At 39.9% G+C, this 24,482-nt stretch overlaps 1 protein-coding gene across 2 annotated transcripts in view; it reads left to right on the forward strand.

Moving 5' to 3' along the window:
• Positions 1–24,482, forward strand: part of LOC122798485 (fibrillin-2-like) — a 1,115,712-nt gene that overhangs the window by 635,338 nt on the left and 455,892 nt on the right. For both annotated transcript variants that reach the window (XM_044067451.1, XM_044067452.1), the window contains one exon: positions 3,504–3,626. In XM_044067451.1, coding sequence (XP_043923386.1) covers positions 3,504–3,626 — 123 coding nt within the window. The remainder of the gene's footprint in view (positions 1–3,503; positions 3,627–24,482) is intronic.

Here is a 24,482-nt window from a genome sequence, read left to right on the forward strand (position 1 = left end):
TGATAGTATTAAGTCTTTACAAGGTCAAGATAAGCATTGTGCACATATGTAGCATGTAGGGCATGTAGGTTTATAGCTGAAGGGCCTTACATTTGTGTTGCCAATTTTCAACGTACCCTGGCTTGTCCAGGGGTGTGCAACTGTAACAGTAAAAACGTTGTTTACGTTGCTTCATGCGCATCATGTGACGCGTTTTACATTGGGATGACAACACGTAGGTTAAGGGACAGGGTGTTGGAGCATTTTAGAAGTGTAAGGAATAAAGATGTGCACAATGCCCTGTACCTACATTCTGTCAATTGCTCTGGTTTTAAGAAGTTTTTGTTTTTCATCATTGATCGAGTTGTCACTGAACAAGGTGGTGACATTGGGAACAAAGTGGCTCTCCGAGAATCTGAATGGCAGCTTAGGCTAAATGCACTTAAGTTTCCAGGCTTGAACGATTGTATTTCATTGAAGCCTGTTTTGAGGCAGAAGTCCTGTTTGATATGAGATGCATAGTTCAATTTAATTTTATTTAAAATAGGTTAAACACACAAATTGGTCTAATTCTGTTAGTCCAAATCAATAATCAATTGACCGTACGAACAAGTTAAATATTGTAATTCACCATGTTACAAGAATGTATATGCATTTTTTTACAATGAGCATTTCAGTGTTCAATTGTATATTTACAAGAGCTGGGTAACATGGTGGTATTGTTACACTTTTAAATATATGTATACATGTATGTGTACACATTTTGAAGGTATATATGTATATATATTTTTTTTATTTTATTTTTAAGTAGGAAAAAAATTTTTTGGACTGTTAAAGACATGTTTTGGTGTATACATTTGTAAGAATTTATTATGCAGGTAAAGGTACTGGAGAATTCTTTGAGAATGTTTTAAGGGGTGTGTGAGTGATTGAATGATTGTGTTAATGAATGTTTATTGGATTATTGGTTTGTAAGTAATGAGTATTTAAGCATGTGCTTTTTGAACAGAAGTATGACCCTGATGATGCCACAGTTGTTTGGTGAAAGCGCTTAGTCGACATTAAAGTTGTTTGTTCCTGCTTTGCTGGCTTTCCTTGGACTTGTTTTGGAGTGGTCTGTATTTTTCCTTGTTCATTCCTTGCTACCCTGTATTGGGTGTTTGAAACTTCTTCATTGTGCACATAGTAACCACTGTTGACATCCCCTGTAACCTATTCAAAGAAGTATACAAGGGTCAAGAGACAGGACCTGATGTACAGCAAAAGAAAAAAAAATACTTCTTACCCCTAAGAACAAAACAAAAACCCCATACTCAAGATTAAGAAGTTAAACAAAGAGCTTGGGAATAAAATCAAGAACAGCAAGGCTAAGTATGAACTGAAAATCACTATCTTTGTCAGTTATAATTACAAGTCGTTCATCTGTGTCAGGAACATTAGGAACAATACCCAACATTGTTCTGAACTGATTTTCAACAGACCCGAAGACACAGATAATGTAATTGAGTGCAGTTTCCCCTCACCCTCAGCACTCAGGATCTCACATCTGCATTCCTCCCAATAATTACAGCTAAGGAAGTCTTAAGGCTGCCTGATAAGACAAGTACCAGTGGTAATGTACCAGGTTGCTTCATGATTAATATGAAGCACTGCCTCACTCACCCACTGCTGAATCTGTTCAGTCTCAGCTTCTCATCTGACTCTGTGTCCAAGGCATGGAGACCACCAGTGGGGATCTCCCTCCACTGTTGCAGCTCCATCATTGTTCCTGAAAACATTAGACCCTTAAGCCTTATCAGTCTTATCTGCAAGGTGGTGGAACTTAGCATTATGAATCTTGTAAACAAAGATATTGTCAGCCTGCGGTCCTTTGACCCAAACCAGTCTGGGTTTTTAAAGGGAAGATGCTCCCTGCTAAAATGTCACTGAGGCCTTGGATGAGGGTAAATTAGTACACACACAGTACACTTTAACCCAACCAGGAACTTCAGTACCATCCTTGGACATCTTTTATAAGCCTAACATACTTAATATAAATCGTTCTTGACAACTTAATAACAACCTGTCTCTCTGTCAGAACCCAACAAATTAGTATTATGGGAACGCCATCCTCTAAAAGGCTTGTTACCAAGTAGGGTGTCCCAGAGTTTGGTATTAGGACCATGTTTGGTGTATACTTCTCAGAGGTCAGTACTGATGTCAGAGAACTTTCACTGACCAAGTTTGCTGAAGATTGTAAACTTGATCTGAGATCAACTCTGGAAGGCTCCCATATCTTTCAAAGAGAACTAATATGTACAAAGGATGTCAGGACTTTGGCCTTAAGTTAAGTGCTAATAAATGTAGTATTGTTCTTTTTGGAAAGCATGAGCTTCCACTCATAGTAGACAATATTATTAGTGGGCACTTTGAAGACAGATAAATCTCCTTCAGCCACCACCTATCCACAGTAGTTAGAAATTCCTTCTAACTGGCCAGCTGATTCTGAAAAGTAATTGCTTTTCAGTCCTAGGATCTAACCATACTCCTGTATGTGTCTCTTACTAGCCTCATAATAGAATATAATGCTTCCTTTGGCATTTATCTGTCCAGATTGCTAGACCAGTGTTTCCTCACTAAAAAAATTAAGGGTCTGATTTCCATATCCTAATGGAAGCACTTCAAAACTGTCTTTTTATTTGTTTACAGACTTTTGCCTGACATACAAGACTTCATATGACCCTCTTCTAAGTGACCTCCATTTTCACAAAACCAGACTATGAACAGTTGTGCAACAGACATAACAGAAACTGAAACCATTAGTATGATGGGTATATGTCACAAGGAATTCCTTTCCTCTGGTATAGACTTTCCCTCTTCAGATGAAACCCAGATAATTATATGGGTAATTACAAATACACACCACTTTTGGCCCCAGAAACTGTCATGGAAAGGGATAGCAAGAAGGGGGGGTTTATGGTTTATAGGTTTATAGATTAGTATTCTTAGCAGATTCTTAGCAGCTAGGCTGCAAATGATTAACCTGGTTAGCTGCCTGGTACAAACTTACAAATCAGAAGTTTGACTTGAAAATGTATACTTTACAGTGTAATATATTGCATTTCTAGCTGTGTAGTTGTTTAAATATTTAAAATTAATGTAACTTAAACAGGTCTGATTAAAATTCAGTTAGGTCTTCTTAAGAATGCTAATCTTTCTGTACTTTTTGAGGTGGAGAATCTTAAATTAGTCCTGCTTAACTTGCTTTATCTGTGATTGCTTTTTCTGTTTGAAAAGTAATGCCATCACCAAAATATTAATAAATTGTTTTTATTTATCACGCAAGAAAGACTGTTAATCTAGAAAGTTAGCATTCCCATCCTTTCTTGAACTGAAGAAATTCTGGTTGTGGTCTGATAACTTCCCACTTCCTTTCAGGAACAGGGAATGTTTAGTTATATACCTATCATGCCAGCTGACATTGTTAATGTAGTAATGTAGGGTTAGGTTTCTCTATTGAATATTTACTTTTTGTCATCTGATAGATATCACATCTTGTGAGCTGAAGAATGGTGGCTGCGACCAGTTATGTACAGAACGAATGGGAGAAATGAAGTGCGCCTGTAGAAAAGGCTGGGTCCTCAACGCTGATGGCAAGGCCTGTGATGGTAAGTAGTGATGTGAGGCATGGAATTAGTAAGATGCAGGAGCTCCAGCACTGGATGAAAAGAATACGCAAAACTCATTTCCAAAATATATTGCTAAGTTAAATATTTCTGGGGTAACATATGTGACTGCATCTGAGAGGTTCACATGTTAGCATTATAAGAAAGAGGAAGCAAGAGTTAGCTCCTTATGAATTCATTTATAAATGGCTTTAAAAACGAGTAGTTTCTCTAACATGTTCATTCTGTTTAGGGTTCTATTTACCTGACTGAAAAAATGCCAGACCTTCACAAAACAGCTGGATGTCTGTGTGTTTTCATTGTTCATCAACTTTTGTAGAACAATAACTGAGCTGATGGATCCCATTGCTAATGCTGCTGAATATACCGCTAACTTCTACTCCCACTTTTAGAGTTGTATTGGTAAGGCAGCCCTTATCTCACCAAATATAATGAGAAATTTAAAAACATCCCTCTATGGTAGAATACCCATATAAATAAATGATATGACAGGAGGAAGACGTTGTTTAATGCTTGTAAGAGGTCTCATTCTACTCAACTTAAGAACACATTTAATCAAACTAGTAGAGAGCTTATAGGAACCATTGGGAAGCTCAAATCTGAGTATGAACTTAAAATAGCCACTAAAACAAAAATAACTATACATTTTTCTTTAACAATGTCAGGAAGTTATGAACTAACACCCAACAATGTTCAGAGATAGTCCACAATAATACTGCAGACTCTGACCCAAAAGAAATAGCTAATATCCTTTCTGACAAATTCAGTGTAATTTGTTTTCTTCACACACAGTTATACCTATTCTACAGATTACACAATCCCACCCACCCCCTTTAGTTACTAGGGAACAAGCTGTCTCAAACCTCTCAGAAAATAAAAAGCCTCAATCATGGACCCTGATAATATATGAGTTGCCTGATTATCAGTGACATATTGCCCATTTGAACCCCTACTTAAAATCTTTAATCTAAGCCTCCCCAGTGATTACATTCCTGAAGCCTGAAAAATAGCCATTATAATGCTGTTACACAAGGGTGATTCAACCACAGACCCTCATAACTATAAACCTGTTAGTTCCACAATCTTCAAATATTCATAGGTAGGTACGAGGCTATTGGCCCTAGGGCCTATATAAGCCTAGCCAAAAAGGTACCCTGACTTTCACCAACCAAGAAAATTATTTTCCTGTGCCCCTGTCGAGCAAAGCCACAGAAGTGATCCCTATCTCCCATCCAATCATCAAGATTTTTCTTCAATACTAATGAGGAGCTTTGTTTGATATAGATAGGTAATTTGTTCCAGAGTATGGGAAGTCTCTGAGACAGGAGTCTATCCCTCCAGCATGTTCTGTTTATTGCGGTGACAAGGTTTAGGTCCCTAGAGCATGCAGTTCAGAAGGATTGGGATTTCTTTAAGTGGAGCATGTCCAACAGCTCTAGGTTTGACATAGCTTTGTATGTTAGGCAGAGATCGCCTCTGAGTAGGCGATATGTGACGGAGTAAAGCTGGAGTTTTTTGAGACGGTCTGCATAAGGCATCTGTTTGAGGCCGGTAATCCTCTTTGTGAGGTATTTCTGCTGCCTTTCTAGTTGTTGTAGATGTCTTGTAAAGTACATACCAAAAGGGGCATTGTACTCTATAATGAGTCTAATGAGTGATGAGTAGAGGGGAACAATGACCTTTTTTTTCCTGGATGAGAAACCTTTTGTGATGAGGTGTGCCACATAAAAGGATTTCCTGACTACTGTGGCGATGTGATTATCAACGGAGAGACTACCATCCACTTGTGTCCCAAGGTCTCTTATCACACTTTTGGTGTTAAGTACACTACCACCTATGTGGTAGTTCATGAGTACAGAGTTTTTACCAAAAGGGATGACAATGCACTTTTTGGCATTGAGCTTGAGGCCATGGCTTTGACACCAGGCATCTGTCTCAGTGAGGCCCTTTTGTAGGATGTCCACATCATTAGGAGTTTCGATTATGGCTCCTAGTTTGCAGTCATCTGCAGACTTCGTTAGCCAAAGACCTTCTGTGTTAGCCTGTACTTCTGAGAAGTAGCTGCCAAACAGGAGAGGACCCAGGACTGAACCCTGTGGTACTCCACTTGTCACTGGTCTGAAGTCAGATTTGGAGCCTGCCACTTTCACAGTGTGGGTTCTGTCAGTGAGCCAGTTGGCAACCCATCTTGTGTCATAGGGATGTATACCTAGTGTAGTGAGTTTATCTATAATTCCAGAGTGGGGGGATGGTGTTGAAAGCCTTGGCGAGATCTAGATAGGCTGTGTGAACCACCTTACCCTCATCTACAGTTACCCTCATCTACAGCTTTGATGACTGCTTCAAAGACATCTATCAGGTTTAGGAGACATGATCTGCCTTTTACAAACCTGAACTGTGTGGGGTCCAGAGTTTGGAGATTACCAGTGTCATTGTTTATAAGTTCCATGATGATACATTCCATAGCCTTACAGACCAGGCTCATCAGGCTAATGGGGCAGTAGTTCCTGGGGTCCGTGGTGGCTCCCCCTTTGTAGAATGGGGTTGTCACTGTGTGCCATTCAGTGGGCACAAAGCCTGAAGTGAGGCTATGATTGAACATAGTACTTAGGTGGGGTGCCAGTACGTTCTCTAGTTCATGTAGAATACAGCCTGGGATTTTGTCAGATCCCATGGATGCTGTGTTCTTGGCTTTGAAGAGTGTGGTTTTTACCTGTGCAGCCATGATTACAGGAACTTTGCATTCTTCCGGTATAGAGATGGGCCCTTTAGGGGATGAGAGGGGGTTAAAGTTAGCACTGAACCTATCTGCCAGCTATAGAGCATATTATCTCAGACCACATTAATCTGGACATTGAAACTCTCCAAATCCAGGACACTCATTATTTCAGATTTGTCAAAGGAATGTCCCACCTCTTTAACCTCATTAATTTCTTTGAAAAAGTACCCAAAGCAGTGGATAGTGGCCATTCAATACATATGGCATATCTGGACCTAGCCAAGGCTTTTGACACTATTTCCCATGCAGGGATTATTTATTGACTTGTAAATTCCTGTGGTGTGTGTTAGATAACTAACTGGCTGTCTGGTAGAACCCATGAGGTATGAGTCACAGGTACATACATACAGGGCTCTGTTTTGGGCCCACTCCTATATGGCATATATTTATCAGACCTTCAGGTCAGCCTTCCTGGCCTATGGTTGTCTAAGTTTGCACATGACTATAAAATGGGTGTTGTTATTTGATCTTCCACTGACTTTCAATTACTCCATCATAGGTTAGACCATGTTAACAAGTAGTCCAAAGACAATGATTTCAAATTAAATGTGAAAAAATGCAGCATGCTTCATTTCGGTAAACCAGACATTTTCCTATGTCATATAGGTAACACATCCCTTCAATAAGACACTGATATAAGGGATAAAGGCTCTCTTGTTGATAATTCTTTACTGTTTGAAGATATCTCTGCTGCAGTCTGGAAAGTCTTTTATCTGGCTCATCTAATTTCCAAAGACATCTCCACTAGATCCGGAGAAATTGTAATTGCCCTTCACTCTATCATCAGACCCATTATTAAACATAATGCACCTTTTGGCATGTATTTGTCTAAACATATCACGGTACTAGAGAAAACTCTGAGATTCATAACTAAAAAGATCAGCGGTCTCAGAAATCATAGTTATTAGGACAGATTGGCAGCCCTCTCTCTGTACTCAGTTTCGTATAGGCTCCTTCATAGAGATCTGTGACTACCCTTTCATTCCACGAAAGATCCAACTCTTTGACCTCCTTTTCCTTCACAATGAACAAATGATAGACTAAATACCAGTCAAAGGAAATAAACCTTCATCAACAGAGAAATAAGACATGTTGGTGTGATAGATTCATATTACAATGTGTCCTGTCTATTGGAAGAAACTTCCACTTCATGTCAAGTAAAGTAGCACCCTTGCCACCTTCAAGGTAAGTCTAGATAACTGGATGGGCAGCCTTAAATTCTTTTCTGTTCTACCTTGTCTTACAACCCTGAGGCTGGAGGGAGCTAATGAATAGGTTGCCTTTTGGCTAGGTTATCATGGTCTGCAGACTGCCTAGTACTTAACCCATGAACCTAAGTAGTGGTTAATTAATAAATAAATAATTCATTAGCCACTGGGTTTTTCATTGCACATAAGTGTTATTACTATATATAATTTGTATATGTGTATGTGCAAACCTATAGCATATCTGGGGGCTTGGTTATAGTAAATGAAATTTCTGGTACTGTATATTTCAAGTTTCATAATGTATGGCAGGATTTATGAACAGACTTTCCATATCCCACAATGTTACATAATTTGTGACTCCCAGCCCCCCCCCCCCCAATTGATGCAGTTTGGGACTTTTGGTGGGGGTGTAGCATACATTTACATTAGTGTTGGTGGTTTCTTAGGAAGGATGTAGCAATATCAGTTACCTTTGGCCTTGTTTCACTTGTCTGTTTCAGCATACATGTTTGGTACAATAATGTTAAGGTACATTTTCTCAATATCTGATTTGGTGTTACTTTTATATTTATCTGTTGTTTAATGTATTTTATGTGTTTTGTAACATTAGTATATTTTAATGTCTCTTTTTATACTCATTTTCTTGTGTTTGGCTGAATTTTTAAGCATTATTATACTTAGTTTGCCTTATTGTTTAGTTCATGCTGACATTTATGAGTTTTGAGCTTAATTTGGTGGAAGATGTGGTATTGGCTGCTAATGTGCATTTTTGGTGCTTGTATATGTAATTAATTCACTGTTTTCACATTGTAGTGAATATAAAAGAGTACCTTTTTTGAGATCAGATTTACTGTTTTATGGTTGAGCTATATTTTAAAGAGGCATTTCATGTTTGTGTAATATTACCGATTATAGTCTATGGGGAAGTAGATCTCTCTTCATTGTTATACTTTTCTTCGGATTGTGTACTCAGGCTACAAATATTTGAATGATTTAATCAATCTATAGAGTTTTATAATGTTTATACTTTTTACTATATGAATTTCAGTCACTCCCCTCCTTTCTGGAAGTCCCAGGTTAAGATACAACAGATTATTCAGTCTGCACTTTAAAGGTCATATTCTATGCAGTTGTGGCCATTTAGTACCTGGACAGGATGTGTTTATGAATCTGTGATGTTGCCTTTATAATGCGATATGTAGCAGGTTGGAAAGAAAGGGCTTGAAAGCCAAAGTATTACTGGAAGAGAGAAAAATGGGGCAAATTTCTAGAAGCATTTGTGTTTTGCTTTCTTGTCTAATGATAGTGAATATTTTTTTTTTTAATACACAATGGCTGGTCACTGTTTTTTTAGAACACCTGGTAGAGGGTTTCAGAAAGCCTTGTCACTAGGAGAAATTTTAATGCTGATGTGCACAAATTAAAATATTATTTTGACATTTCAGGATCCAGTTAGAGTAACATTGTTCACAGAGGAGCTCATAAATTTACATCAGAGTGAATAGGGTAGATCTTTTAATATCTGAGATGGTGCTGGTTAATGTTATACAGTAGGGCTTGTCTTCCCTTGAAGATTTTGTTCATGGGCAGGTCTATAGCTGCCTAGCTTGAGCATTTTCTGGCTTGTTAAACTTGATTTCTGTATTAGTAGCTGTATTTAGAGCACAACCAAAAGCTGTTTGCTGAATTTCCTGTTTGCACTTAATTTTAAATCGTTTTTTTCTTAAAACTTGCATATTTTCTGTCCTTGACCTAGCACTCTTGTGTGGGGTCATTTACTGCACTGTTATAACTTGATATTACTTGTGAACCTCTGCTATCTCTGTAAAAAACAAAAACAAAAAAAATCTTGCTTTTTCCCACTTTTCTGAGAGTTAAAAAAGTTCAGTTACAGGCTTGCTGTTCCTGAACTGTTTGAAAGTTTCTGTGAGGCCATTTTGCTTGGGCTGAAGGAGGGTCTCTCTGTTGATCAGTGGCAGTGACTAACATTGAGCAGCTTCCCTGCCCCCCGTAGAGGTGGTTACTGACTTGAAACTGTAGTTTTATTGGCCACTAGGGGTCATTTCCATAACTCCTTCATCTTCCTCTCTTAAAACCTAGTTGCCTCATGGTTTGGGCGTCTTTTCAGGCTTGTTGGCTGTTGATGAAGCACCCTCCAAGAGGAAAAAATGCTGAGAGAAGAAGGGAGCCACTTTTGAGATTTTAAGTATTTTTTCTCTGTTTATTTGCTAAGTTTTTCTGCATAGCTGCCTAGCTTGAGCATTTTCTGGCTTGTTAAACTTGATTTCTGTATTAGTAGCTGTATTTAGAGCACAACCAAAAGCTGTTTGCTGAATTTCCTGTTTGCACTTAATTTTAAATCGTTTTTTCTTAAAACTTGCATATTTTCTGTCCTTGACCTAGCACTCTTGTGTGGGGTCATTTACTGCACTGTTATAACTTGATATTACTTGTGAACCTCTGCTATCTCTGTAAAAACAAAAACAAAAAAAATCTTGCTTTTCCCCACTTTTCTGAGAGTTAAAAAAGTTCAGTTACAGGCTTGCTGTTCCTGAACTGTTTGAAAGTTTCTGTGAGGCCATTTGTGCTTGGGCTGAAGGAGGGTCTCTCTGTTGATCAGTGGCAGTGACTAACATTGAGCAACTTCCCTGCCCCCCGTAGAGGTGGTTACTGACTTGAAACTGTAGTTTTATTGGCCACTAGGGGTCATTTCCATAACTCCTTCATCTTCCTCTCTTAAAACCTAGTTGCCTCGTGGTTTGGGCGTCTTTTCAGGCTTGTTGGCTGTTGGTGAAGCACCCTCCAAGAGGAAATAATGCTGAGAGAAGAAGGGAGCCACTTTTGAGATTTTAAGTTTTTTTCTCTGTTTATTTGCTAAGTTTTTCTGCATAGCTGCCTAGCTTGAGCATTTTCTGGCTTGTTAAACTTGATTTCTGTATTAGTAGCTGTATTTAGAGCACAACCAAAAGCTGTTTGCTGAATTTCCTGTTTGCACTTAATTTTAAATCATTTTTTCTTAAAACTTGCATATTTTCTGTCCTTGACCTAGCACTCTTGTGTGGGGTCATTTACTGCACTGTTATAACTTGATATTACTTGTGAACCTCTGCTATCTCTGTAAAAAACAAAAACAAAAAAAATCTTGCTTTTTTCCCACTTTTCAATTACAGGCTTGCTGTTCCTGAACTGTTTGAAAGTTTCTGTGAGGCCATTTTGCTTGGGCTGAAGGAGGGTCTCTCTGTTGATCAGTGGCAGTGACTAACATTGAGCAGCTTCCCTGCACCCCGTAGAGGTGGTTACTGACTTGAAACTGTAGTTTTATTTTCCCTTTTGGGTCTATTCCTGCTTCTTTCCAGCCCCTGCTATCAAGCACGCTTTAACGTGCTTTAGCGCGATTTAGCACGGAGTTGCCACTAGAGCAGCATCGGGCAGCGCCGGTTAAACAAGGTTAAACTCTTTCTGGCTCCAGAAAGTCTGTTCTTCAATTTTTCCCTTAAAACTGCTCTGTTAGGAACCTAAACAGTTTACACCTACACTAAAAAGTGCAGCACTTGTTCCAAATAGCTTTTTCTTCTCAAAAAGCTCAGCACTTGTCTTATAAGCATATCCCTTGTCTTATAAGCATTCTCTTTGCAGGTCAAGCACTCCTATATTACATAAATCTCTCACTAGCAAAACCCCCCAGGAGTGCCCACGTCCCTGCTAAGCCCACTACTTTTCTGTCTCATACCAACTCATACTTCTTTCTAGCATGTCGAAGGGTCAGATGCTGGCGTCCTCTCCTGCCCAGTTGGTGAATCTGGGAATCCTGAGACAATGTTACAATTGCCTCATGTACACGGACAACCCTCTCCTCCTCCCACGTAACACTAACACTTGTGAGAGATGCAGCTATTTAGCCAGACTGGAGGCTGAGCTCCCTCAACTCAGGACTGGCAAGACCAGGCAGGAGGAGAAGGCATCTACACACACCACAATACCAGTCTCACATAACTCAACCACACCACTGAATCAAACACATAAACACACTAAGACATACTCGGAGGCTCTGAGTAAAAATTTACCTAAACAGCAGAGGCCTCCAAAGCAGACACCCAAGCAACTGCAAACTCAATACACCACACAAACAACACATAAACAACAAAATCAGTGTGCAAAGCAGTCACTGCCCTTAAGGCCAAATACAACACCAAACATACTTGTCATAGGTGACTCCATAGTCAGACACACTGACGTCCCGCTCACCAGACTGAGTAAGGAGAAGGTCACAGTAAGCTGCCTGTCGGGCGCTAGAATCCACCACATAACACAAGCACTCAGGTCTCTCAACAGCAGGTACAAGTACAACTCAGTCATTGTCCACGCTGGTGTAAACGACCTGAGACGTACCTCCTTGGACTACATGAAAAGAGACATTGAGGAGCTCTCTGATAATGTAGCCCAGGCAGGTATGACCCTGACCTTGAGCAGTATCCTACCTTCACCTAGAATGATGCCACAATACAGTGATAAGATGATCAGCTTTAATAATTGGCTTAAATTCTGGTGTCATTCAAAGGGGATCCAATGTCTGTCTGCCTGGGATGACATGCTGGATAAGCCACGCTGCTGAGGGACGGCTTGCACCTGTCACCCCTAGGCTTCGGATATTGGCAAAGGCTCTTGCCACCCCCATAGTGCCTTTTTAGGCAAGGCTCAAATTCTAAACCTACCATCCTAGAACACAAAAAAGTAAAAAAACTAAGGGTAATGCTGCTCAATGCCAGAAGTCTCTATCTCAAGATGCACGCACTCGAGGCCCTTCTCAGTATGGAGAACATCGATGTCTGTGCTGTGACAGAAACCTGGTTCAAGGCTCCTGAGAGCACCCCAGCACTATCAGGTTTCACCTCATATCATGCGTTCCGGCCCCAAAATCCGGACAACACCAAGAAAGGAGGGTGTCCATATTCATAAAGGACACCCACACCTCAAGGTTGGTGGCAACGCACGATGCATCGGAGACCATCCAGGTGCAATTAACCATAGGCAAGACTGCTCTGCAATTTGTAGCATGTTACAGGCCACCCTCTCAAACTCAGGAACCTCACATGGCCTTCCTGAAAACAATGGAGGGGATAAATGTATCTCCAAACACCATCATACTAGGTGACTTCAACTACCCTAATATAGACTGGGAACACTACTCAAGCCCAAACACTCTAGCCCAAAGGTTCCTGGAGTTCATAAACTCAAATGCCATGGAACAACTAGTCACCATCCCCACAAGAGGAGAAAACATACTTGATCTCATCATCACAAACATGGGATCACAATGTTCAACACCGGATGTATACCCCTCACTGGTGAGATCAGATCATAAACTAATCTCGCTGGAGGTCCTCATCCCGCCCCCACCTGAAATAAAAAAGACCACAGTGAAAAACTTCTCAAAAGCCGACTTCACACTTCTAAAAACTAGTGTGGTCTCCTTTAAGGCCCCTGAGCCAGTGGTAAACATTACTCAAACCGCTGAATCACTTACAAATGCCTTCTACCAGCACCTACAGGACAGCATGGATCAGGCAATCCCAAACAAAACTAAGACTCTTTGTACCAAAGGCAAGCGTCCAGTCTGGTGGACCCCAGCCATAAACAAGCTCTACAACAAAAGGAGGAAGCTACTACAAGATAGAGCAAAATCCTTGAAAGGTAAGACACCTTTGATCATTATAAGTAAAAACTAAGAGCTCTCATAAAATCATCCAAGGCAAATTTTGAGAGAAAAATCGCCAAGGACTCAAAAGACAATCATAAGGCCTTCTTTAGCTATGTTAGAAACCTAGGAGGAAACTCCCAGATATGCTCAGAATTAGTTCAAAATGATGTGAAGATTACTGAACCTACACACATTGCCAACATACTGGCTGACAGGTTCAGTGCAAACTCCCCCCCCCCAAAAGGAGAGATATCTATACCAGAGGATTGTAGCCCCCCAAACATCTCCAACGCCCAGGTGAGAACTGCTCTCTCCAAAGCAAAAAACACAGCATCCATGGGACCGGATGGTGTCCCCGGCTGTGTGATCCACGAACTCAATGAGGAATTAAACCCGCAGTTAGGACAGCTGTTTAATCTTAGCCTCACCTCAGGATACGCACCCAAGGAGTGGTGCACGGCGACTGTGGTCCCACTTCACAAGGGCGGTGCCTCCACCGACCCTGGAAATTACCGTCCCATTAGCTTGACAAGCCTTATCTGCAAAGCCATGGAGAGGATCATAATGGAACTCATAAATAAAGACATAGGGAACTTGCAGACTTTGGATCCAACCCAGTTTGGCTTTGTCAAAGGCAGATCATGCCTTTTAAACTTGGTTGACTTTTTCGAGACAGTCACCAAGGCCATTGATGAGGGAAAGGCAGTCCATACAGCCTACCTTGACCTGGCAAAGGCCTATGACACAATACCCCACTCAGGTATCATCGAAAAACTCATCAGCTTGAATGTAAACCCATACATCACAAGATGGGTTGCAAACTGGCTAAGTGACAGAACCCACAGGGTCAGAGTTGCTGGAGCCATGTCAGACTCAAAGCCTGTCACAAGTGGTGTCCCACAGGGCTCAGTCCTGGGTCCACTCTTGTTCGGCATCTACTTTTCTGAAGTACAAGCAAACACAGGAGGGTTATGGCTGACAAAGTTTGCAGATGACTGCAAACTGGGCGCCATAGTCGAAAACACATCTGACACAGATATCCTTCAGAAGGGCCTCACAGAAATGGATAACTGGTGCCAGAGCCATGGCCTAAAGTTAAATGCCAAGAAATGCATAGTCATACCCTTCGGGAAAAACAAGGTTACCCCTAGCTATCATATAGGTGGCAATCCACTGAGCACAGAAGAAGTCATCAGGGATCTGGGGACCCAGGTTGACAGTAGCCTTTCGTTTGATACTCATGTTGCTAAAGTAGTTAGGAAAACCTTCTACATTGCCCACCTGATCATAAAGGGATTCACATCTAGATCAAGGGAGGTCATCGTCCCCCTGTACTCATCACTCATTAGACCTATGATTGAGTACAATGCCCCATTCGAATGTATCTGACCCGACACCTGCAGCAGCTGGAAAGGCCCCAAAAGTTCCTCACCAAAAGGATAAAGGGTCTCAAAAATATGTCTTATGCTGCCCGACTGAAAGAACTCCAGCTCTATTCAGTCTCATACCGCTTGCTCAGAGGTGACCTGTGCCTGACATATAAGGCCATGTCAAACCCTGATTTGATGAATATGCTTCACCTCATAAAATCTAGATCCCTCAGAACCACAAGGGCAGGAGACTTAAACCTTGACACGGTTATTAATAGAACGTGCTGGAGGGACAGATTCATCACCCAGAGACTCCCTATGCTGTGGAACAAAATCCCAGTACATGTGAGGCAGAGCACCTCGCTGGCCTTGTTCAAGAGGAATCTTGACCAATGGATGGGGGATCACAGATATACCCCAGGGATTACTTCAGTGTCACTGCTTGACAGAGGCACAGCAAAATAATAGGCATAGTTTTATTCAAACTAAAGGGGTGGCGAAAGCCAAATAACTATGGGCTAGTCTTATAAATGCCCTTGGGCAGATAGCCTAGTATGAACCTATGAACCTATGAACCTGTGTGTGTACAGCATAATCACTGTCCAGTGATATGGTTACTTTGTCTAAGAAATTCATGAGGTTAAAGGGGCTGCATATTCCCTTGAGAAATCTGAATTGATGATATCTGTCATACAAAAATCTGCCAACCTTTGATTGTCAGCATCTTAAAAACTGCATTTCTAAGTTCTACAAAGGGAATATAGTCATTCAAGTGTGACGGATATGAGTGGCATTGCTGTCTCAGCATGGCACACTGATGAACGTCTGGACTGGCAGACATACTGTCCATACAGTAACATTGTGTGGAACCATTTACAGATTGCTGTGATGTGAGTGCATGTGTTTTTACAAATGTATGTCTGTCTGTGGTGAAGGCACTGTCGCCATGTCTGTTTGCTTCTGTTGGTCCTATTTAACTGGGAAATACTGTGCCTAATGGTGCAGATATTACAGGCAGGCACAGGAGTACCAGTGTGTTGGGGTCCTCCATTATAGTGATACAATTTTGGAGGTGATGTAATTTGAAAGCATAGCTATTGCTGGCACTTGGGGTCAACAGCTCTTTGGTTATGTGACTCCACTATCACAAATCTTTGATAATTATGCTGCATCTATAGGTTATCCTGACAAATACTGTTGTAGTGGACTTTGTTCTGAGGTTAGTGACAACACCATTGGGCATGATGCAGATTGATTGTTATGAGACTGACAACTTTGATGCGTCATGTTGGCTGGCTGCAGCTGATGAGTCACTGGATGGATGTTTTTTTCACTATACCCATTGTCATAGATGCACATGTTGAGGGTCATTATTTCAATATGATGAGACTGCGACTTCTTTGAAGAGATGAATTATGCTGCAGATTTTATGCACAGTACACTTTCCTATCATAAGTGCATGATTTATGGATATAACCTTTGATTGCACCTTGGACTTTTAGCACTAAAGTTAAGTAATTGCAAAACATGGAGTGCTGACTGTAATGGTTACTGTGACTAGAGCTGTCATGGTGCTGACCGTGCTGGATCATGTGCCTGTCTTGGAGCTGATCCTGCTGGATCATGTGTCTGTCATGGAGCTGACCTGGCTGGACCATGTGTCTCCACCACTGACACATAGTAGAGGATGCTTCACATAGGGTGTAGTTCTTGTCTGTCCTGCATTACTGGAGCTGACCCTACTGGATCATGTGTCTGTCATAGAGCTGACCTGGCTGGATCATGTGTCTTCACCACTCATACTTAACAGAGAATGCTTCAGACAGGGTATAATCCCTGTCTGTCCTGCATTGCCAGAGGTGGCCCTGATGGATCATATGTCTCCACCATTGATACTTAGTAGAGGATGCTTCAGAGAGGTTGCAGTCCTTGTCTGTCCTGCATTGCCAGAGGTGACCCTGATGGATCATATGTCTCCACCACTGACACTTGGTAGAGGATGCTTCAGAGAGGGTGCAGTCCTTGTCTGTCCTGCAGTGAAGTAGCTGAACCTGCTGGATCATGTGTTGCCACCAATGACACATAGTAGAGGATGCCACAGATAGGATGCAGTCCTTGTCTGTCCTGCAATGACGGAGCAGAACTTGCTGAATCATGTGTTGCCACCAAGGACACATAGTAGAGGATGCCTCAGAGAGGGTGCAATCCTTGTCTGTCCTCCTCTGCAGCATTCAGCTAGGATGTTGGACTATTTAATGAAAATGTTCCCTTTGAATGTAATCTCCCCAGTCGCAACTCTAAATGCAGCACTTCTGGAATGGTTTCACTTATGTTTACTGTGCATGGAGATCTTGGTACAAGGGTTTATAATAATTCTATTAAGGCAAGACACTAGTGTTGTTACTAATACTTGGTCTGGTTAGATCTGTCATCAGACTTTGACATGTTGGACCTTGGGATTCTACTGGACTGTTTGCAGACTTACTATGGATTCCCAGGTGTATTTCTGGATTGATTTGGCTGCTGTGCCTTTGAACATATTTACACGGTTTTGTCAGGGTTTAAGTTTTCTTCTTCCTACCCTGTCAACTGTAGTGTTCATTTTGTGCCCATTACGGTTAGCAGTATAAAAGGTTCCTCTGTGAGACATTATTCAAATAAGTTTATTTCATCATTTTATTCTGATAACATGCAGCTGCACCTTTCCTTCCCTCTGAAATCTGTGCTCAACATTGGTTATTTAGACAGTGACTCAGCATCTGTTCTTGAATGAATGGATGGGTACCAGTAGTTTGAATCTCAGTACCTTGAAGATGCTTGCCATTAGAGTACATTCCCCTCAGAGAGAGATTCACCAAACTATCTCCTGTTGCAGAGACAACCTGGAATTCATGTAAAAGGTGTGAAGTCTGGCTGTTGTACTTGATAAGAGACTGACATTCAAGGGCCACATTTCAGCTGTAGTCACCCCATTATCTCATGAATATTAGCGTAATTATATGCCTTATTCCACCAGAAGACCTTCCTGTTACAGTGCGTGCCATGATGTTCTACTCTTGTCACTACTGATATCCCTCTACCTTAGGCTCTCTGATGGAGAACTTCAGCACTTGTGGCTATTTAAAATTCTGCAGCCTGGTTACATGTGGGGGTAGAGATGTATTTACAAATTTGTATATCAAACCATTTCTGCAATAGTATTACTGAAAGAGAGAAAATGGGGTGAATTTCTAGAAGCATTTGTGTTTTGCTTTCTTGTCTAATGATAGTGAATATCTTTTTTTTATACATAATGGCTGGTCAGTGCTGTGTAGAACACCTGGCTGCCTGTTTGACAGCAGGGCATGTTTAAAGTTCTGGTTCTCCCTACTTGTGAGAGGTTCTAGACTAGTTCTGGCTTGCTAGTACACTGAGCTTGTCCATCCAAAGGTTGATTCCAGATGTAGGGCTTCAATCTTCTGTCATTTGTACTTTTTCTTTTTGAAGTCCACACTTCTGAAATATGTTTCTTAGATGGCTGAGAGGCCCTTAAAATGTTGCTGTTTTCAAGTACAGGCCAAAGACATAGCTTTTCAAACTTATAAACTCTTGAGACTGTGCGATTCTATTTTAGCTCTGCCTGTTTTTCTTTTGCTAACTTTTGCATATTTATGTTTTATTTCAACTTTTATGTTTCTGTTATGTTGTGGTTGTGTTATTTTTTTTCTTTTATCCTTCTGTAGTCAATGATTGTTAAGCATGTTAACAAAAGTAGACATGGACTTGCATATGTATTGTGAGATCATAGAACCTGAGAGCAGTTGCTGCATATTTATAGGGGGAATTCTCTTTTCCTGAAGTTAGTATATTTAAAGGGGTGAGGGCAGAGTCCCCCACCAGAAGATTACAAGGGTCTTGCCCACCTGCAAAAATAGTTTTTTAAATGTTTCATTCAGTGTTCTGTGTGTGTGTTATTTGAAGAGTTTATAGTGGTCTGTGTATCATCTTTAGCTCTGTATTAAAATGTTAGCACTCGAAATGCTGACAGCCATAAAGCTGAGGAAAAAAAGAATGAAAACACAGGAGAAGAATGAATCTCAAAAATTGCTCTTCTCCTTCAGATTTCTTTTTGTAGCAGGGCAAGCCCCTCTGCACCTCCCTTCATTCAAGTATTAAACTGTTCACAAAAATTGCTTCTCAATTCATTTATAATAGAGTAACAAGTCAAAGCTTGACATTTCTGACGTGTTTTTTTTTTTTTTCAAAAAAAACAGCACTGCAATGCCTTTGCAGTAAAATCCTCAAGCATTGTCAATACATTACTATATAGGATATCACTGTATAATGTCATATTCAGCAATTGCAAAATACAACTCATAACTGGTAATGCTTGTTATCATTGTGTTGACAATATAAAACTGTGTTAACTTGCTGTATCAAAAGAAAACTAAAGGTTTTGTTTCCCAATGTGTTTCTAGTTAATAGCAATATAACTTGAATAAAAAGTACAGACTGATGTAGACAGTTTTATATTTAAAGTAAAACAGAGGGAATGTATACAGTGATAGATATGTTTAAAAACGTATAAATGCATGTGCACATCTATTTGCTAGTTAGATGCATATACACATCTGTTGCTATAATATATGTAGAAATAATATAGTTAGTTAAATACATGTATTATTGTTTGCCAGCATACATATATACTGGTACAGCTTGAGACAAGCTGAATGTTCAGTGTTTGGAACATGCTTCAAGGACTATAGATAAAAATGCAGCTGCAAGACAAGGCACGCAGCATTCAACACAGAAAAAAATGCTACAGAAAATAGAACACAAGACAATTTCAGTTGTAAAAAGCATACAGCATGTACCTTTGGGAGAATAATATTTAGCACAAATATAACAGCATGGTTAGCTAAACAAGGTCAGGCATACATAAAGGTAGAAAAAAAAATCAAAGACCGACATAAACATTTCACTAAACAGCAGTGGTGGCTGGTGACTTCAAATCAAAGGGTGGCTGCAGGAGACAGCTGAATGGGTGGGGTCAATGGGAAGGGGTGCAGCCAACTTAGAAATGGGAGGAGCTATGCTCAAAACCACAAAAACTAACTAAATACACTTACCTGGGTGCCAAACCGTCATTATGAGAGTCTAATCAAGACAAAATGAAGTGTAGAAGAATAAAAATATTTCAATGCATTGGCTGCATGACAGCTTACTTAATATCTAGATGGAAACAAAAAGGTTGTGAGGCATGAAAAAATAAATTACTTTTTAAATACATTAATGGAATGCCAGGCAAAATCAAGTATAAGAAAAACAAGCAGCACTCAACTCAAACCACTTCTTGCACTGCAGTTCTAATTATAATTTATATTCAGCTTTATTAAAGTATCAAGTAACATGGTGAAAGTAGAAATCTCTGATGCCCCCACTTGTAAAAATGTTTCTTATCCAAAACAGACCTGCTGCCTGACAACTATCTACTTGTTTCATGGGGAAAACATGATCAAAGTAAAAAATGAAAAGCAAACAAGAAATAAGCTCAAGATACATTGCTTAAAAGGATTACTGTACAGGTTATGGACCACACGATTGGCATTCTGTTTAGTTTACGGGTAAAGCCTGCAGAGATGACTGGAAGTCTCCAAGTGTAATGAGCTTCTTAAAATAATGTAATCCTGTCCTTTATTACAAATACTATCATATGCATTTCAATACCCGAGGTTTATACATTATCTAGTTAAGTATTCTCTACATGGCAACAGAAAGGCTTTCAATGTTGGCAGTTCTTTAACAGTATGCTTATTAAAGCTTACTTCCATCTTACGATCTCAGCCAAGCTTACCTGATGGTCATTAAAGTATTGCTACTTAAACACAGAGTAACAGGCACTTTGAGTAATAAGCATAAATCAACAGTGCAAAAAATATGACAGAAACCAGACCACTCTGCAAAAATCAAGGACAGATGAAAAGCCACTCTAGTACTTGTGTCTACCTTGGATGGGGGAGGGGGGGTACTCTGCACATTTACACTGCATAACTACTCCTTGCCTTGCCTCAACACATCCAGAGTCACTACAAGGGGGAGTGGGGTGCAACAAGTATGTCACAATTTGAAATGTGTCTGGCTGACTGTGATGGCCCTGACACATTTGTCATAACTCTCAACCTCAGAGCAAGAAATCTGGACAAAGCCATACAAAGAAGTGAGACAAAGGCCCAAAAATAAGGACAATTTTTAAAATATTGCTCTTATAAAGATAATAGAATAGTAGGTCTTGCATTAGTATGAATTTTCTGAAGGATATGCAATCTGAAACTCAAATGTCTGTCATTATTTTCTAGCTTCAGTCTTTAATGATTTGTCACTAATTTGCCAAAAAAACAATTTTATGAAACATGAACCAAAAATGTTATGTAAAAATATAAAATAGCCACACAATACAGCTTTGAACCTATCAAAGAAGAGACACTTTAATATTAGTACTGTTAACTTGAGTAGCTGACAAAATAAAAGAATCTACATGCATTTCTGAAATAAAAGTAATCTATAACTCTGATTAGTACAGTTATTTCTTAATTGTAAACCCTCCATGTTTTCTTCCAAAATTGCTATTTTGCGGAGGGATTATTAGGGGAAGAGCAACATTTTGAGCCAAAATCCGAGACAGCTGAGAGGTTTGGCTATGCCTAATTCTATAAAGCAATTTGCATGTACCTCTCAACCTGTTATGCAATAAATCTGGACAAGGCCAAATATATTGGGGGAAAATATAAACAGTACTAAAAATTGCTCTTGTATAAACTGAGACAGTTGATAGAACAACAGGTCTTACTTTCGCATGCATTTTTCTTAAGGTTATGAAGTCTGAAACTCAGTGTGTCATTAGTGACTTAATTCCTAAATGATTTTGCCAGAAAACCACAAATTTTATGAGGAACAAACCAAAAATAAGAAGCAAAAATCTATTCATTCTTTGAAAATCTGGACAGTTGGGAGGAATATTTCAGCTGGGGCTGTCTAAGTTTGCCACCCTTTCCCCTCACAAAATCATCGAGCCTCCCCCTGCACCCATTCCAATGATCCATTACTTGGCTATTTCACTCCATTTACCATAAACACTAATGTGCATACTGATTTACTTCTATTATGATTTGGACTTCATTTGAAAGTTTTATTTTGCATTTTACAGCACAAACACTAAGACATCTGTTAAACAACCTTAGCATTAAAACTTCTCTGCCCTTGAAACTCACATTAATTGAAACAGCATTGAAACCCACATTCAAAGAAAATACATTTTACCAGTGGCAGATAAAGATTAATTCTGGGCTGTTTTCAAATCATAGGCCCCTTGCATATGAAACATACATGTGCTCTTTAATACACCTTTCTATTGTTTTGAACATTTTTCCAGTAAACAATGAAACAAAATGCATGCACCAATAATGACAGAACTGCCCAGTTCAGAACATTTCCATCATAAGTCTACTCAAACTTCTACGGTCCACCATTATCAGTAAATATGCACAATTCTACAGTCCACCATTATCAGTAAATATGCACAATCTCTGAAGTAAAAAAGTCATCTAAATAATTCCACATTAAATGAATCTGTAACTAATGAAGAGGTTGCTGCTAGCAAACACCTTTATATTTCATGGTTTAATCAAAAAATAAAGCGTCTGATGCCCCTGAGGAATAAATTGCCTATCTTACATTAAAAATGATAAGCTAGTAATATTGCAATAGGAAATGGATGGCAAACTGATAACAGCCCCATAGTTAGTATCTTAACTTTTTCAGTAGGGCAGCATTCACCCCTTGTGGGAGTAGAACCAACAACTTTCTGCATCAAAAGCAAGTACACAACCTGTTGTGCTATTAACAATGCAAGCTGACTTAGCATAAGCAGCACTAAACTTCTCTTCCCCCTGCAGCTCTCAACTCCTTGTAAAATCTACTCAATACTCAACTGCATCTCAATTTCGCAGCACAAGAAATCTGGAAAAAGCCAAATTTATTGAGGGGGACGGGGTCAAAAGGCCAAAAACCAGGGACACATTAAATATTGCTTGTATAATCTCGGAAAGTTGCTAGAATAAAATGCTGTGTTACCACCATACATTTTACTGCCAAGGTCCCTGTGCAAGAGAGTCAGAGCAACATACCACTATGCCAAATCGCCTGCTTTGTGAAAGAAAAATGCTGCGTTACCACCATACATTTTACTGCCAAGGTCCCTGTGCAAAACAGTCAGAGCAACATACCACTACACCAAATTGGCTGCTTTGTGAAAGAGAGGAAGACTGAAACTTAAATGGCTATCATTTAATGAATTCAGTTCTCACCATAGCCATCAACCTCTTAGCACAAAACACCTGGACAAACCCAGTAATGAAGGAACACAGCCCTCAAACATATTCAGTGAATTCAGTTCTTGCCTTAGCTGTCAACCTTAGCACAAAAAAACTGGACAAAGCCAATAATGGGGTAATACAGTCCCAAAAATAAGGACAAATTTCAAATATTCATCTTAGAAAATTGCTAGAATAAAAGGTTGTGTAAAAGGCTGTGTTACTATGCATTTTCTGAAGAATATGAATTCTGAAATTCAGTGTCAATTTTACTTCTGATGGAACAAAAACAATTTTCAGCGGAGGCCCAGGGAGAAATACTGCAGACACATGTCTTTGTAAAATGGCAGGACATCAGAGCAAATCCGCACAAACACAGGGATGAGATGCAAATTCTACTTCTGACGGAACAAAAACAATTTTCAGCAGAGGCCCAGGGAGAAATACTGCAGACACATGTCTTTGTAAAATGGCAGGACATCAGAGCAAATCCACACAAACACAGGGATGAGATGCAGACTCCACACAGAAGCAACCCCAGCCAAGAATCAAACCAGCAAACCTACAGCTGCGAGGCAACACTGCTATCACTGCACCATCAAATATGCAAGGAATTAAACATTCAGAAAACTGAAGTCTGAAATTCAAATGCCTGTCAATTTTATTTAACATTTGTTAATCAGGACAATCTGACTTGGAACAAAAAAACAATTTTCAGCAGAGGCCCAGGAAGAAATAATGCATACATGTCTTTGTAACATGGGAGGACAGAAAAGCAAACCCACACAAACACAGGGAGAAGATGCAGACTCCACACAGAAGGCACCCCAGCCAAGAATCAAACCAGAGAACCTGCAGCTGTGAGGCAACAATGCTACCACTGAACCAAATATCAAGCATTGCAATATTTAAAAACCACAGATATTATGTGGAAGAGATCAGATCACATATGAGGCAAAAATCTGCAATTTTTTTTTACAAATGGTGGTGGGTAGGGAATTCAGGTCCTTAACACCTGCAAACAAGGTACAGGGTTCAAGCCTGAGTATCTCTACCCACCACCATTTGCTCTCTCTAGCCACCAGTATATAGTAACTGGGGCATTTTGTACACATACACATGCAGGCTGATCGAGAGATAAACTCACCCACATATACACAGCAGACACACATTCACCCCCCCATAAAAAACACTCTGATCCACATATATCACATCTTGTGTTAGATCTGTTTTTTTTTCCTGTTCACTGATCGTGACTTTCTCTACTGACTGGTATATTGACACCTTGCTGTGGAATGCTGAGTGTCCAATTTGGATCATTCATATTCCAAACCCATTATTTATGCATACTTAATCCCCATCAGGACACACTGCACAATTTCTAACACACTATTTATCATTTATCACAGCACGGTCACTTTATCATTCTTTTCAA

This window comes from Protopterus annectens, chromosome 3.part1 (assembly GCF_019279795.1).
Source record: "Protopterus annectens isolate FY-2018-M chromosome 3.part1, PAN1.0, whole genome shotgun sequence".
NCBI classification, from domain to species: Eukaryota; Metazoa; Chordata; order Ceratodontiformes; family Protopteridae; genus Protopterus; species Protopterus annectens.